Raw genomic sequence first — 13884 nt, 5'->3', positions numbered from 1 at the left:
TATATTTCATTAAATAGCTTTTTCTACTCTATGATTTGTGCTTTAGCTATTCAGTTCAGTAAAATGGCTCATTTCAGCAAGGCAGTGTAGGTTAGCTTGGTAAACATGTATAATTAGACTGAGGGCTCTACCTGCTGCCTAGAAATAGCAAATATGAAATATTTTGAAGTTCTGAACATATTAAAGAAGATAAAAAATTACTATATATTCATTTTAAGCAAGCAGATTTCTTGGGGATTTAATGTTTAAAGAGATGGCGAGTTTATCTTGTATCAAAAAGTAGATAGGTTGGGTACGTTTATTTTTAAAAAGGCACTTCAGAGGTTCAAAGGTCTGACGTGCTTTTTGCCCTTACAACTGTGCAAGCAGAAACATTTGCATTGACTTGAAGAATAAACAAGTCATCTGACAATTACAAATTTAGCCACCTTTTATGCACCTTTGCAAGCCAACAAGTAAGGATTAGCCTTTGGAAACAAGGCTGAAGAAAGGCCGCCAATAAAGATATATATTTATTAATCAATAATAATAGTATCAATATTAATTCTAGTTGAATGATCTTTTTGTATTGAATTGAATTAACACATAGGAGGAGATTTACTAAAACTGGTGTACACAGAATCTGGTGCAGCTGTGCATAGTAACCAATCAGCTTCTAGGTTTTATTGCCAAAGTTTAATTGAATAAACTGACGTTAGAAGCTGATTAGTTACTATGCACAGCTGCACCAGATTCTGTGTGCACCAGTTTTAGTAAATCTCCCCCATAATGTTTAGTGTACATCTCTATGAAGTTTGAGTGTATGCATATGGTTCACAGAGAAATCTACATACTATTCATCCTAAAACATACATGTGAACATTTTCTTACCACATCAGAAGAAACATTCTCAGGTTCTGACAAAATGATTGGCCGATTAGTCATGAAACCAATTTCTCCATTAGCAATATCTGAAGTAACCTTCAATGTCACATTCTGGAGAGGACCGAGTCTGGGACTTATGGGTGGCACTAAGGGAATGGGTCTCAGTAACTCGCAGGACTCAAGCTGAAATATAAAAAAGCATGTATTACATACAAAATGTAATAATCATCAAGTAAAAAGTACAAATGCCATTTCTGTTGTGCCTTTAAATACACTTTAAGGCAGTGTTTCTCAACCTTTTTACAACCCTTTACACAATGCAGCAACATCCACACACAGGACACCCAATGTTAGAGGTGATTTATTCTTCCAAAGCAAATACCCTTTTGCACATTGCTACTGACTAGTATTCCGATGTTTCTCTTCTCCCTCAGTTTCTCCACATCAGTCAGCTAATGTCACCCCAGTGCTGAGGGAGAGGTGCACAGGAGGGTCAAACATGGATGCTGTGGAGGCAACAGACATCCTCCTTATTAACTGATGATGTCATTGGTTGTTAGGATTCCAGTGTCTTGAAAGTCGTAATGTGCATAATGAAAACCCATGGCTTTGTGCAACTAAAGGACAGGCTTGATCCACTTGCTGGCTTGTATGTAATTTTTGATCAATTTTTAGGCATTTTGTCAAGGCACCCCTAAAGAAACCTCAAGGCACCCTAGGATGTCTGGGCACCCTAGTTGAAAAAGACTGCTAGGGCTGCTAGAGATAGAAGTGGCATGTTTAACCTCAACTCTTTCTTAGTAAAAGACATTAACACACCTTCAAACACAACACATTACTTGACATTTTTATACACAATTATTATTTAGTAAATTTATAATATACACACCAAGCATTTTTACCCACCCAGTGAATGCCTACATCCCAAATAGTCAAGAAAGTAAATACAAAAAGAATTTTGGATGGCATTTTAAAGGCAATATTTAGTAAATTTAACAGAAACACTAAAAATAAACATGAAATGTAGCAAAGGCAAAAATGTTTTGGTACTCTGCAAGAAGGACCTTGTAACAACTCAACAACAAACAACAAACAAACAACAAACAAAAGTTATCTTAACCAGTCTTTCAAAACTTGTTTTAGGAAATTGTCCTACTTTTCCTTGGCTTATGCGTGCACGGGCCCGTGCACGCATGGGTACCTTTCATGCCGAGTTCACACATCAATGCCGGGGACCAGGCGGAGACTGCGGTTTGTGAACAATCTAACATTAAAGCAGTTCCCTGACTTGGAGATGCACTGTGTGTAGTAATAAAGTGCAGAGTTTCTCTGAAACATGACTTGTCCCATGTCACTACACACTGCAACTTGTGCAATGTTTACATTAGGAGGGACGTGCTGAGCCTGCGCCCAGACCACCAGTCCAGTGTACCTCTGTTGCCTCACTCCCAGTAACAGAATGGGGTCCCGCCGAGCACATAGTCCTCATACATGCTCTCAATTAACTCTTCCCTTCCCATACCTCATGATCAGTCGATAGATCTCTGTAATAGGGGTTTGGATCCGGTTGCTATTGGATACCAACTACTAAGGAGGGACCCAGAACATTGACACCTTCGCTATCAGAGGATCTGTCACCTTGTCAGGTACCACGCTTAATGATTGGTTGCTTGCAGCTTGTTTCTTCACTTGGTTACCCATAGCAACTAAATTCGTCTTCTCTGTGTCTTTCCGAATTAACCCTTTTTGTAACAGTGTAACTTCATACCCCGCAGTGCATTTACAGACCCAAGCTCTTTAGATATGCCAGTACCAACATGCACCCATTTGAATAACTATAGACCAGGCTCATAACAGTTAATGCAATTTTACTGAACATGATGTGACATACAGTTCAATTTGAACAACATCCTTTCCCTGATCCTAATTAGAATAGTGGCCCAAGCATACTTCCGTAAGATGAGAGTCCATTAAGGTCTTGTTCATGACTTGGATGTCCTTCGCACTTCCCGGTTTCTTCAGCAGGGCCTTGACTGCACTCACAGGTGAGGCTGTAGCTCCTAGTCTCACCAGTGTCCACGTTACCACTCTCCGGACCATAGCTGTCCCCCTTTTTATAGCCTAGGTGGGCCGACTAGGACCAAAAGCCCAGAAACCGAGCTACAAATAATTAACCCTTTCCGCAGCCTGGGCGGAATTATACACACTGTCAACCTGTCTACATATCAGCATCTTGTATGTCTTGTATAAAATCTTTATGCTGTTAAATTAAATGCACTGTGGGATATTAGCTTATATAATTTGTTGGTATAATTGGTAGAATTAATTATTTTTTCTACAAAGTGCTTTCTGTGGCTGATACTGTACATAATTGCAAAGGAAAAAAATCCATCCCCAAGCAAGGTGTTCTTATATATTAATGTGTCTACTTTTTTTTTTGTTAACCAAAAGTACTTTTGACGATTATAGCCAAATTTTAGTTTTGTAAGATTGGTTGGACTTGGTTGTAAGATTGGTTGGACAGCACTTGGTTGCGGAATGCTACTCACTTATGTAAGTATTGTATTGTATTCTTCAGACATCAGGTAAAGTTTGCTAATTATAACTTTTCCATAACTATATTTGTGAAAGTAACGCTGCACAGTTGACCAGTGCACCAATACTCTAAGATACTTTTACCTTTCTTTAGATCCTTGGTAACTATATAATGGTTTTGCTTTGCAAGCCTGACCATTTTATGAGACGTTCTATCTGAGATTATTCTTGCTATTTGAAATCTTGTCTGGACTTTATCTATTTACCACTGGCTGTCATTTCCTAATGACATTTTACATTTTTTAGTTTTTTTTTGTGAAATTTGAACGCAGAAGGCATTGAGATCTTTTTATAGTCTTCTTTGCAAGTCAGTTATCTATATTTTTAGATCCTTATATTGCTGGTTAGAGAAGTTCATGGCTGCTGGCAGTAGACACGACATGTTGAAAGGTTTCAAGGGTCAGATAATTAGTGAACTCTGGGGCTGCCTTCCCTGTACTCAGATTGGAGCCTGACTATTAATTTGGTGTGTACAAAAACAATTACTGTATTAGCTAGAGGAGTGCCCAAATGGTGAAATATGGCACATTTTATGTTTTATTTATATTTTAGTCCATTAAAATTAGAGTTGGGCGAACAGTTCAAGCCAAGCAAAAGTTTGGCACGAACACCACCTGTTCGTCAAACACCCGAATTTGCGGGGCGCTGCATAGTGCATTCTAAGCCATGATTGGGCAAAGCTTTTCTCAATCAGGGCACAGCGAATAGCTGGTTGTTAAGGAGCGGGCCAGTAAGCCGTCTGCGGCATCCTTAACAGAGGATGAGTCATCTGCTGTCAATGGGCTTACCCTCTGACAGCTGAATGAAAAAAAAAAACATTACCGGCAATAAAAAAAATGTTAAAAAAGAAACAGCTTGCCCCCCCCCCCCCCAATCCATACCAGGCCCTTCGGGTTTGGTGTGGATTTTAAGGGGAACCCCATGCCAAAAATTTTTAAAAAATGGTGTGGGGCCCCCAAAATCCATACCAGACCCTTATCCGAGCATGCAGCTTGGCAGGCAAGGAAAGGGGGGGCAGGAGCCCCCCTCCTAAACCATACCAGGCCACATGCCCTTAACATGGGGGGGTGCTTTTGGGCAGGGGGAGCTCAGCCTCCCCATACTCATTCACACGGGGGGGCTTGTTAAAGGGGGCTTCCAGATTCTGATAAGCCACCTACCTGCCGACCCCCACAACCACAGCCCAGTAAGAGGCCCTTGTCCCCCCTATGTTGAGTGCATGCTCGCATAAGGGTCTGGTATGGTTTGTGGGAGGGGGCCCCCACGCCGTTTAAAAAAAAAAAATTCTATTACCAGCAATACAATACCATTGCTGGCAATAGAAAATGTTAAATGTCATTTTTTTTTCTTTATAAATGTCAGTTTTGCTGCAGCAGGTGCTATACATGGTACAAATGCGCAACTTTACAGGTAGACTAAGGGGACCCCCCAGGCACTGTATTTAAAGGAATTTTTAATCTTTATCTTTAAGTATCATTAAAATCATTGCTTCTGTAAAAACAATCTTTTTTTTAAAAAAAAAATTGACATTGATACATGTCTCACAGGGCAGTAGCCGGGCCCCAATACCCTTTTAATGGCCAATAACTTGCATATAAGCCTCCAAAATGGGGACTTTTGATTTTTCAAGTTCGGGTCCCATAGACTTTAATATGGGTTTGGGTCCAAACCTTAGATGTTCGAGAGTTCTGGACCGAACTGAACCAGGGGGTGTTCGGCCCAACTCTAGCGGGAAGGGGCTAAAGCTCAAAATAGAACAGAAAGTGCTCACTGCTACACTTTTTATTAAAACTTTTAGTAAAATAGGGTTCGCTGTTCGGGTCCAAACTTTTTACATGTTCGGGAGTTCTGGTGCGAACCAAACCGAGGGAGTGGGGCGTTCAGCCCAACTCTAATTAAGATCTAATAAATGCAGCAAATAACAGTTGTGCATTAAAATCTACAGAAACAGGTCACACTTGTTTCCTGCAGATGAAGTGTTACCTCTTTATAAAGACTGCATAGGTATTTACAGTACAACACTATTAAGCGGAAAGTGTGAGTCCATATACAACAGAAATTTCCCTCTCTGGGGTTGATTTACTAAAGGAAAACAGGCTGTTCACTTTGCAAGGGAAGTTGCACCATGCAAGAGATGATGAATGTGGTGACATTTCACTTTGCAAAGAAATCTAATCAGGTGCAAGGAAAATAAATAGAAAAATACATTTTTGCTTGCATATGAATAGATGATAAAAGTCAGTAGAGTTTTACATAGCTCTGGGGAAAACTCCCTTGTAAAATGAACAGTCTATTTGCCTTTAGTAAATCAACCCCAGAGGTTTCACTGCACTCTGTAACATTCTTCAACCAGGTGAAGGAGAAACATTTAAAAGTAAAATGGCTAACTTACCAGAAAATTGCTCAGTGTATTTTTTAAAACAGCGCAGGTTTAGTATATTATAATTAAGATGATCCACTCATAATTTCACTCTAGCTTATCAAGGATTTTACCTTCAATTGAGTATTTTGGATATTACGTAATACATCCTTGGAATGAACAGTGGCTCATTCTATGTTGTTCTTTGTGTGCAGTGTACACTATATTGGACGTTTTTCAAAATCTCTTGTACTAAGCTGTGTAATACAACAAAAGTCTGAGTTTGCTTGTGAACACTTTGGCTGTTTTTTCTCCTGTACATTGATCTTTTGGCTCATTTGTCCAAGCAAGGGTGGGCTGGTGGATAAAAAAGACTTCTAATATAAGTAAAGGGTCACTTTTCTCTGTACAAGTTAAAGTAAGTTCTTTCTGGGAATGCAGCCAGCCACCTACCAGAAGAATCACACATTAAGAAATACCCAAAAGATGCCAACCTGCTTTTTCTTCAGAAAATGTGTTTCCTTTTCAGAAGCGGAAGACTTTCTGTAAAAGCGTTTTGTTTCAGACAAATCGCTTTGTGTTTATTGTTGGTTAGCTCTTGTACATTTTTGTATTACTTGTGGATCAGCTTGAATGTTTAAGTTGGCCAAAGACATTAAATGGCTTCTGGATATTAGGAAGCAATCTAGCCAGCAAAACCTTTCCCGTTTTTCCAAAACGAATGCTTTACTGTATGAAAAGGAAAATAAACTGAAAATATTTAACTTAGCTAACACCCTATGGTTGCGATCCAATTTTGTCATCTCTATCTTAATGACAGCTTAACATTTTCTAATCTTGCCAAAAAAGCATAAGGCAATGGTCATCAATCATCTATAGGTTACTCTGTATTGCACGAAGGTAAATGTTTTGCTACAGTGAGATTACATTTTATTTAAAAAATGTCAGAGAACAATTATAAGGGTGCCCTAGGTCAGAAATTTACCTTTACAAATGTTAACAAAGTCAGCAAAGCACTGTAACGGATAGGCCACTCAGAACCTTTACTCAAACCAAGCACTTCTTGCACCTTACATAGTAGGTGAGGTTCATCAAGTCCAACCTATGTGTGTGATTATATGTCAGTATTACATTGTATATCCCTGTATGTTGCGGTAATTCAGGTGCTTATCTAATCGTTTTTTGAAACTACCGATGCTCCCTGATGAGACCATCGCCTGTGGAAGGGAATTACACATCCTTGCCACTCTTACAGTAAAGAACCCTCTACGTAGTTTAAGGTTAAACCTCCTTTCTTCTAATTTTAATGAGTGGCCACGTGTCTTGTTAACTTGTGGTCACGTGTCACCTCATGAGTGGCCACGTGTCACCTCAAGGTTAACTTCTTAATGGTCTGATTCATCAAGCTGTTTTTTGTATCAAAAAGGTTTTATTGAACAAAATAAAACAATCCAGTGTACATACAATGGAAAAGGTAAACTTTCCAACATGCCTTTAAAAAGTAGTTATAACACAACAAAATAATGCCCGGGCCAGTCATACAATAAGCCATCGAAAAACAATAAAACAATATATAATCAGCGCAATATTGGAGTGTAAAAATTACCGTGCAAACTAATTATCAGTGACCTTCAACAAGGCTTATTGTGATTGCTGCCGACACCTATCAGAGTGTGTCCACTTGTGACTTTCAAACTAAAATCAATATAAAATTACAGATAACACATCAGCTTTGCTACTGATCTGTGACAGACAGCCTCACACAATTGATCAAGATCCAAAGAGGTCAGCGTGGTTCAAGGACACCCTGAGGTGGAATTTGCACACAAAATCGGGACTTTTTTTTTAATTATATACTGATTGTGTTTTATATTGGTTGTCCTACACTGGTTATGTAATACTGACAAAAATAATAACCATTAGGATTATGGCATAGACCTATAATAATTAAGCAAGAAAAACTTGAGAAAAAAAGAAATTCAACAACATTCTCAGTACCATTGGACTCAACCCTGGTGTATTTAGCCAAGTGGCCCATAACCTCTCAAACTTGCCCATACATCCCCTATGTTGGTATATATCCCTCTCAAGAAGAAGAGTATTCCCCATATGGGTCACCCATGTTTTAAGGGAGGGTGGAGTCATAGATTTCCAGCTTAGAAGAATCACTTTCCGAGCCTGAAATAAGGTGTGGTTAAAGGCCACTCTAGTCATTTCCTCTGGGATTGCTTCCTCAAGAACACCCAACAAACAACATGTCAGGTCCAGAGGTACAGCAGTTTTAAAAACTTGATTTAGAGTGGATAGGACCCCGGTCCAGTACTAGGCAGCGAAGCTTGGGCAACGCCAGAGGAGATGAATGAGGTCCACGCAGTGGGTCTGCAGGTTTGCCCATTTTATGAATTTTTAAGGGGTGCAGTGTACTCTCAGCAAAATGTATAATTTGCGATAGTTTTTTGGAGACATTTTAAGAGCACATGGTAACTGACTAAAAAGCCTCTTCCCATTGACCCCCTGTCAATGAACCCAGGTCTTCCTCCCACAGTGCCATCACCTTAGTAGGGTGGGCCTTCAAGAACTCTGTTAATGACATATGGTAACCTTGTCTCTGTAATAGTTTGAAGCAGATGAAAAATAGGGGTAGGGGATTGTACCCAGCCTCCCACATTACCCTGGGATTGAACTGCATGATGCAACTGCATATAATAATAGAGCATGGTAGAGGGCAACGCAAACCTACGCTGTAGCTCAGGGAATGGTAACAGTCTCCTATCTTGAAAAATGTAATCTAAATGGGCTACCCCTAGAGCACGCCATCTGGGTCCCTGTTGCAATTTAGCCAGCTCTGCATATGTTGTATTACCCCAAATGGGACCCAAATGGCACAATACGCAGTAAACCCAACCACTTGTTGCAGTTGCTTAGATTTATTCCACACGTTTTGAAGAAGCGCATAAGTGGGCATCTGTTTGTTGGGTTTCTGAAATATTTGAGATTTGGGGCCCTCAGAAATAGAGTCTGCCTTGGTACAAAAAAAGCATAAGGCGTGCAGCGAATCCCATCGGAGTGGAAGACATTGAGCCTATTAAATGCTGTAGTTGGGCAGCTAAGTAGAAGAGTCAGGGATTAGGGAGTGCTGGGCCACCACCAACCTTACAGTATTGCAATAGTTCAAGTTTGACCCTAGGGGATGATTATTCCATAGCAGTGTTCTAAAAAGAGAGTTGACCACTCTGAATAATTTTAACGGGACTACCACTAGGAAGTTATGAAGAAAATATAATAATTGTGGCATAAGGATCATCTTGATCAGATTGGTTCTCCCTGCCACTGACATTTTAAGTTTATTCCACATAATAATCTTAGCCCTGAAATGGGTTAGCAAAGGGTACATGTTAAGTCGGCAATAATCAGTGAGCATGGGGGAGACCTGAATGTCTAAATATTTAAAGAAGTGGACAATAGGGATAGGGCATAAAACCGTCACTGTTCATCGTCCAACAGCATCAAAGCAGATTTAGTCCAAATGATGGTGAGGCCAGAGTAATGACCAAAATCAGAGATGTGTTCATGACCACCGGTAGGGAGGCAGAGACATCTCCCAAAAATAACAACATGTCATCAGCATATAACATAATCCTGATTCATCAAGCTTTAGTTGCAGTTAAGGTGCTCTAAATTAAACATTAAAGCAATATACACACATAATAAATTAATTAAATGCCATAAATCCATTTGTACTCGAGTCTCCTGCAGACAACCAGAAAAGGTAAGGGAGGAAGATGGAAAAGTGACCTGGGGTGTGCCATGGTCACGAGGTCAGTATGCCTAAAGAGGGGGCATACCCAAGAAGTAATTAGTAATAAAGAAGAAGTAAAATAAAAGGGAATGGGTGGGTGGGATAACGTGAAAAGAAACGCAGACGGGATGGGTGGATTAAGGGCAGGTATTTATAGGGTGAGACTCCTCCTACAAATTCAGGCTGACCTGCAGTCAGCCTTCCTATATGTTTAATGTGTGAAAACATTTTCAAATGTATGAATTTAGCATGACATTTGAGTTGTATGTACAATTTTGATAATATATTACTATGTTTGAAAGCTGAATAAGTCTAAAATAATATTAATAATAACTTGCCAAAAACCACAGGACAAGCAAGCTTATGCTGGCCACAGGAACAGCATGATAGGGGCTATCTTCAATTTTTTTTTCAAGCTCTAGGGGCAATTATAATAAAAACAATCGTTTTTTTGTAGCACTAGTGGACCTGCAAATAAACTACAGATACTATTTTATGTAGTTTAAATCTGTTCTTCCCTATACGTTTTCTTAACACCTTTAAGTTAAATGCAAAAAATGAAGATGTGGCTGTTACATAACTTTGGGGTTCCTATTTTAGATTCACAAGCATGTAGCAAGTTTACAATTACAGAGAAAGATCAAATTGTATAATCACACTGTACCTGTATATAAAAATGAGCTCCGTTTTGAAGAAAGGCATCATTCCTTATGGACAGATTTACAGTAATAAAAGAATTATTTTCCAGAAAAGTAACACTATTTTTCAATGACACATTAAGAACTCCTTCTTTGGCTCTCTCAGGATCCACTGGACCAGCTGGGATATACATTGTGGTAAAAATCAATTTCACATCTCCTTTGGTTCCACCTTGCCTCACAAAACTCAAGGTCAGATATCGCCCTTGCCGCATGCTCACAATTTTCTGCTTTTCCATAGCATGAAATTGAATTAACCCATATACATCATCACTGTCCTGAATGTAGAACACAAGCTGCAAAACAAATATTGTACAGTGAGGCGGGCTTATGCAAATGATATACGATATTATCTTTCAAACTCCCAAAACATTTGCATCTTTTCAATCCTAAAGCAGATCTCGAGGCAACTCTATTTAGACCCTTTATACTCTAATGTGAAAATTACACGTATTTTAAAAAACAATTATTAGAACTGTCTTTTTAAACTTTATATTCTCTAAGCACAATCTTCACAGAAGATTTTAAGCAAGGTGTGAGGCAGTGGAATAATTATAGCTGCTGCAGCCCACACAGATACCATTAGACCCCAGGGTGGGAAAGGGCCCTACTAGGGAGGTTTTTTTATGTCTCAATTCCAGCAGATCTGATGACAGATACACAGGATCATGCTTTGGGATTAAGTTGTTACTAGCCACTGACCTCCTTTGCAGTCCCCCAGTCTGTGTGTAGATTTATTGCCTTCAGAGCTTCTGGCTATCTTGGCTAGCATTTTGCTTGACCCTGAATTAGACATACTGAGGTTGATTGTTGATTTACTAATAGCAAATAGACTGTGCATTCTGCAAGTACAGTTGCTCCAGAGTTTGGTAAATTAGAAAAAGCTCTGTTGACTTCCATCATCCAATCATGTGCAAGCAAAAATGCTGGGTTTTTTTTCCTTGCATGTGATTGGGTATTTTTTGCAAAGTAAAGGTTTACCTCATTTATAAAGCTCTGGATTGTAGAATGCAACTGCATTTTACAAAGTTCAAAGTCTATTTGCCTTTAGTAAATCAACCCCACTTTATGTTAGGATCAATTGCACTATTGTCCCAATTTACATTGCCAAGTGTCACAGAGAGCAGTCGCTGGGAGACCCCATCAAGATTTTTCTATGGTGCCCTGTGAATTTTAGTTACCCTCTGGTGGGAGATTATGCGCTATTAGTGAATCAGACTTTTCTGTGTTGCATAAGAACTGTCCATAAACATTTTTTAGAGCATTGGGAGTTGCAGGAGGTGTTTAGGCAGCTTCCAGGAAGAAGAAATTTTAGGGAAAACTTTGACATAGTGATGATGACTCACATTCTAGTGAGCATGTTGGAGATGCAGAAAGCTGCAAATACTTTGCCAATCAAACATGTCACATAAATTTCAACAATATATTTAGCTCTGCTCCCTGCAGTTACAGTTTAAATGAACATGGTCCCAAATCTAGAAAAAGTCAGTACCAAGTGAACACTGCTGTATTAATGCAGCTGTTTTCTAGATTACTAAGAATACGTAACAATGAAACTAAAATATAATACGCAGAATATCATAGGCAAAATAGTCCATGTTCTTCATAATGAGACACAGCAGGATCAGCATAGTCAGCAGAGCTCCAGTGATATAAGTGATGTTCACAAAAAGATAAGTGACTGATGTGAGAAACCTCCACCACCGACAGTATAGGCCGCTCACCTCAACAGATGGACCCCTGAGTGAATCAGTCAGGTCTAAAACAGCAGTTCCCACATGGGATAATGTCAGCAGGATCACATACACTGATATCAGATGAAATGCCGGTATCTTGTTAGCTCATAGTAGTCACATCAGGCACGTAGGATACATATAATAAAAGTAAAGAAGATCTAGTGCTCTCTGTATGTTGAATATACGTTTATTAAGAGAATAAAATGTGCACTTACAAGGGTCGCACTGTGCCCAAGTGCGAGGGATGGATGGCATAAAAATAAATGAATGTTCCACGGAGATCAGCAAGCAAGACGCGGGTGACGTCACAATCAGGGTCACGTGGTTTCCGTACGCGGAAAAGGGGGCGGGACTTCATCAGCGGCGACAGCATGACACAAGCCACCTGCTTAACACGCACAACTGCTGACCATTACAACCAATGGATGTAGGTGTCTGCCAATCACCATAACAACCAAGGAAGCAACAGAACGGTAACAGCTATTAGGAGAATGTGTTAAGAATGCCGAAATAGCAATCAATAAAAAAAACGCCAATACAACACATTTTAAATTAAACTGTATAGTGGACGGCCATTATTATGACTATAAGTTTACTACAATATATATAATAAAGTGTAAAAAAAATTATTGGTTTTATATAAAGTCATCCTGCATAAATGCTTAATCTCGTGGATACATCCAAAAGGACATTATAATAGCAATCATAAAAGAAAAGATATAAAAAGGATATAAAAAATATAAAACACATATCTAACAGTCAGAAATGAAACAATTAATATCAAATTCTATGTTTAGGCCTCCCGGCACAAGAACCTTTGTCTCATGAATCCAATGGGATTCCCTACGACTAAGCTGACGTAGAAAGTTGCACCCTCTCCAATGCTTTATAATCTTTTCGATGCCCCAAAATTTAAGTCCTCTAAGATTTTGGCCATGCACCAATTTAAAATGTTTGGAGACATTATGAGATTTTAATCCTTTTTTGATATTAATTGTTTCATTTCTGATTGTTAGATATGTGTTTTATATTTTTTATATCCTTTTTATATCTTTTCTTTTATGATTGCTATTATAATGTCATTTTGGATGTATCCACGAGATTAAGCATTTACGCGGGATGACTTTATATAAAACCAATATTTTTTTTACACTTTATTATATATATTGTAGTAAACTTATAGTCATAATAATGGCCATTCACTATACAGTTTAATTTAAATATGTTGTATTGGCGTTTTTTTATTGATTGCTATTTCGGCATTCTTAACACATTCTCCTAATAAAAAATGTGTAATAATATTGCGCCAACTAAATAAAAGGAGCAGCCAACATACCCAATAGACAAATGGTGAAATGATAAACAATAATAATGTGGCGCTAAAAAAAGACAGTGTCCGTTATCGGGCAACCACCAATCAGAATGACTGTCTGGAGGTTAACTGCACAATAAAGTTTTATTGAGATGGAACTCAACTGTAAAAGGATCATCAAAATTCTCTACTGTGTAAGTAAGTGTATTAACTCGTGAAAAATATCAAAACTACGTGCTAGGGCACATGTGACTAGTGTCAATAAAAATAAAGGTTCAATAACTCTTTATAGAAACGTAAGCTGATAACCATACATCCGCATACTTTCCAAGGGATGTACTTAAAAAAGTGACAGTGTACATAGAAATGTGTACCCCTAAAAGGTGATAATAATAGATCACAAAAGTGCACTTTCATATAATCACTGCTAAGAAAAAAATGAGTGGATATAGAGTCACAAACTATACATAATAAGTATAATCAAAACATCTAAACAAATTAGTGTTTGCCAGAGAGTTCAA

The 13884-nt window shown here is 38.6% G+C and overlaps 1 protein-coding gene across 3 annotated transcripts in view; it reads right to left on the bottom strand.

The window, feature by feature from the left end:
* The window catches only part of ADGRV1 (adhesion G protein-coupled receptor V1), a 774317-nt gene that overhangs the window by 672603 nt on the left and 87830 nt on the right, over nt 1–13884 (bottom strand). For all 3 annotated transcript variants that reach the window (XM_073624499.1, XM_073624500.1, XM_073624501.1), the window contains 2 exons: nt 10282–10611; nt 871–1047 (listed from right to left, as the gene is read on the bottom strand). In XM_073624499.1, the coding sequence (XP_073480600.1) occupies nt 871–1047; nt 10282–10611 (507 nt within the window). The remainder of the gene's footprint in view (nt 1–870; nt 1048–10281; nt 10612–13884) is intronic.

This window comes from Aquarana catesbeiana, linkage group LG01, assembly GCF_042186555.1.
Source record: "Aquarana catesbeiana isolate 2022-GZ linkage group LG01, ASM4218655v1, whole genome shotgun sequence".
NCBI classification, from domain to species: Eukaryota; Metazoa; Chordata; class Amphibia; order Anura; family Ranidae; genus Aquarana; species Aquarana catesbeiana.
Note: the sequence above shows the minus strand (reverse complement) of the source record. Positions and strands in the feature narration are given on the sequence as shown.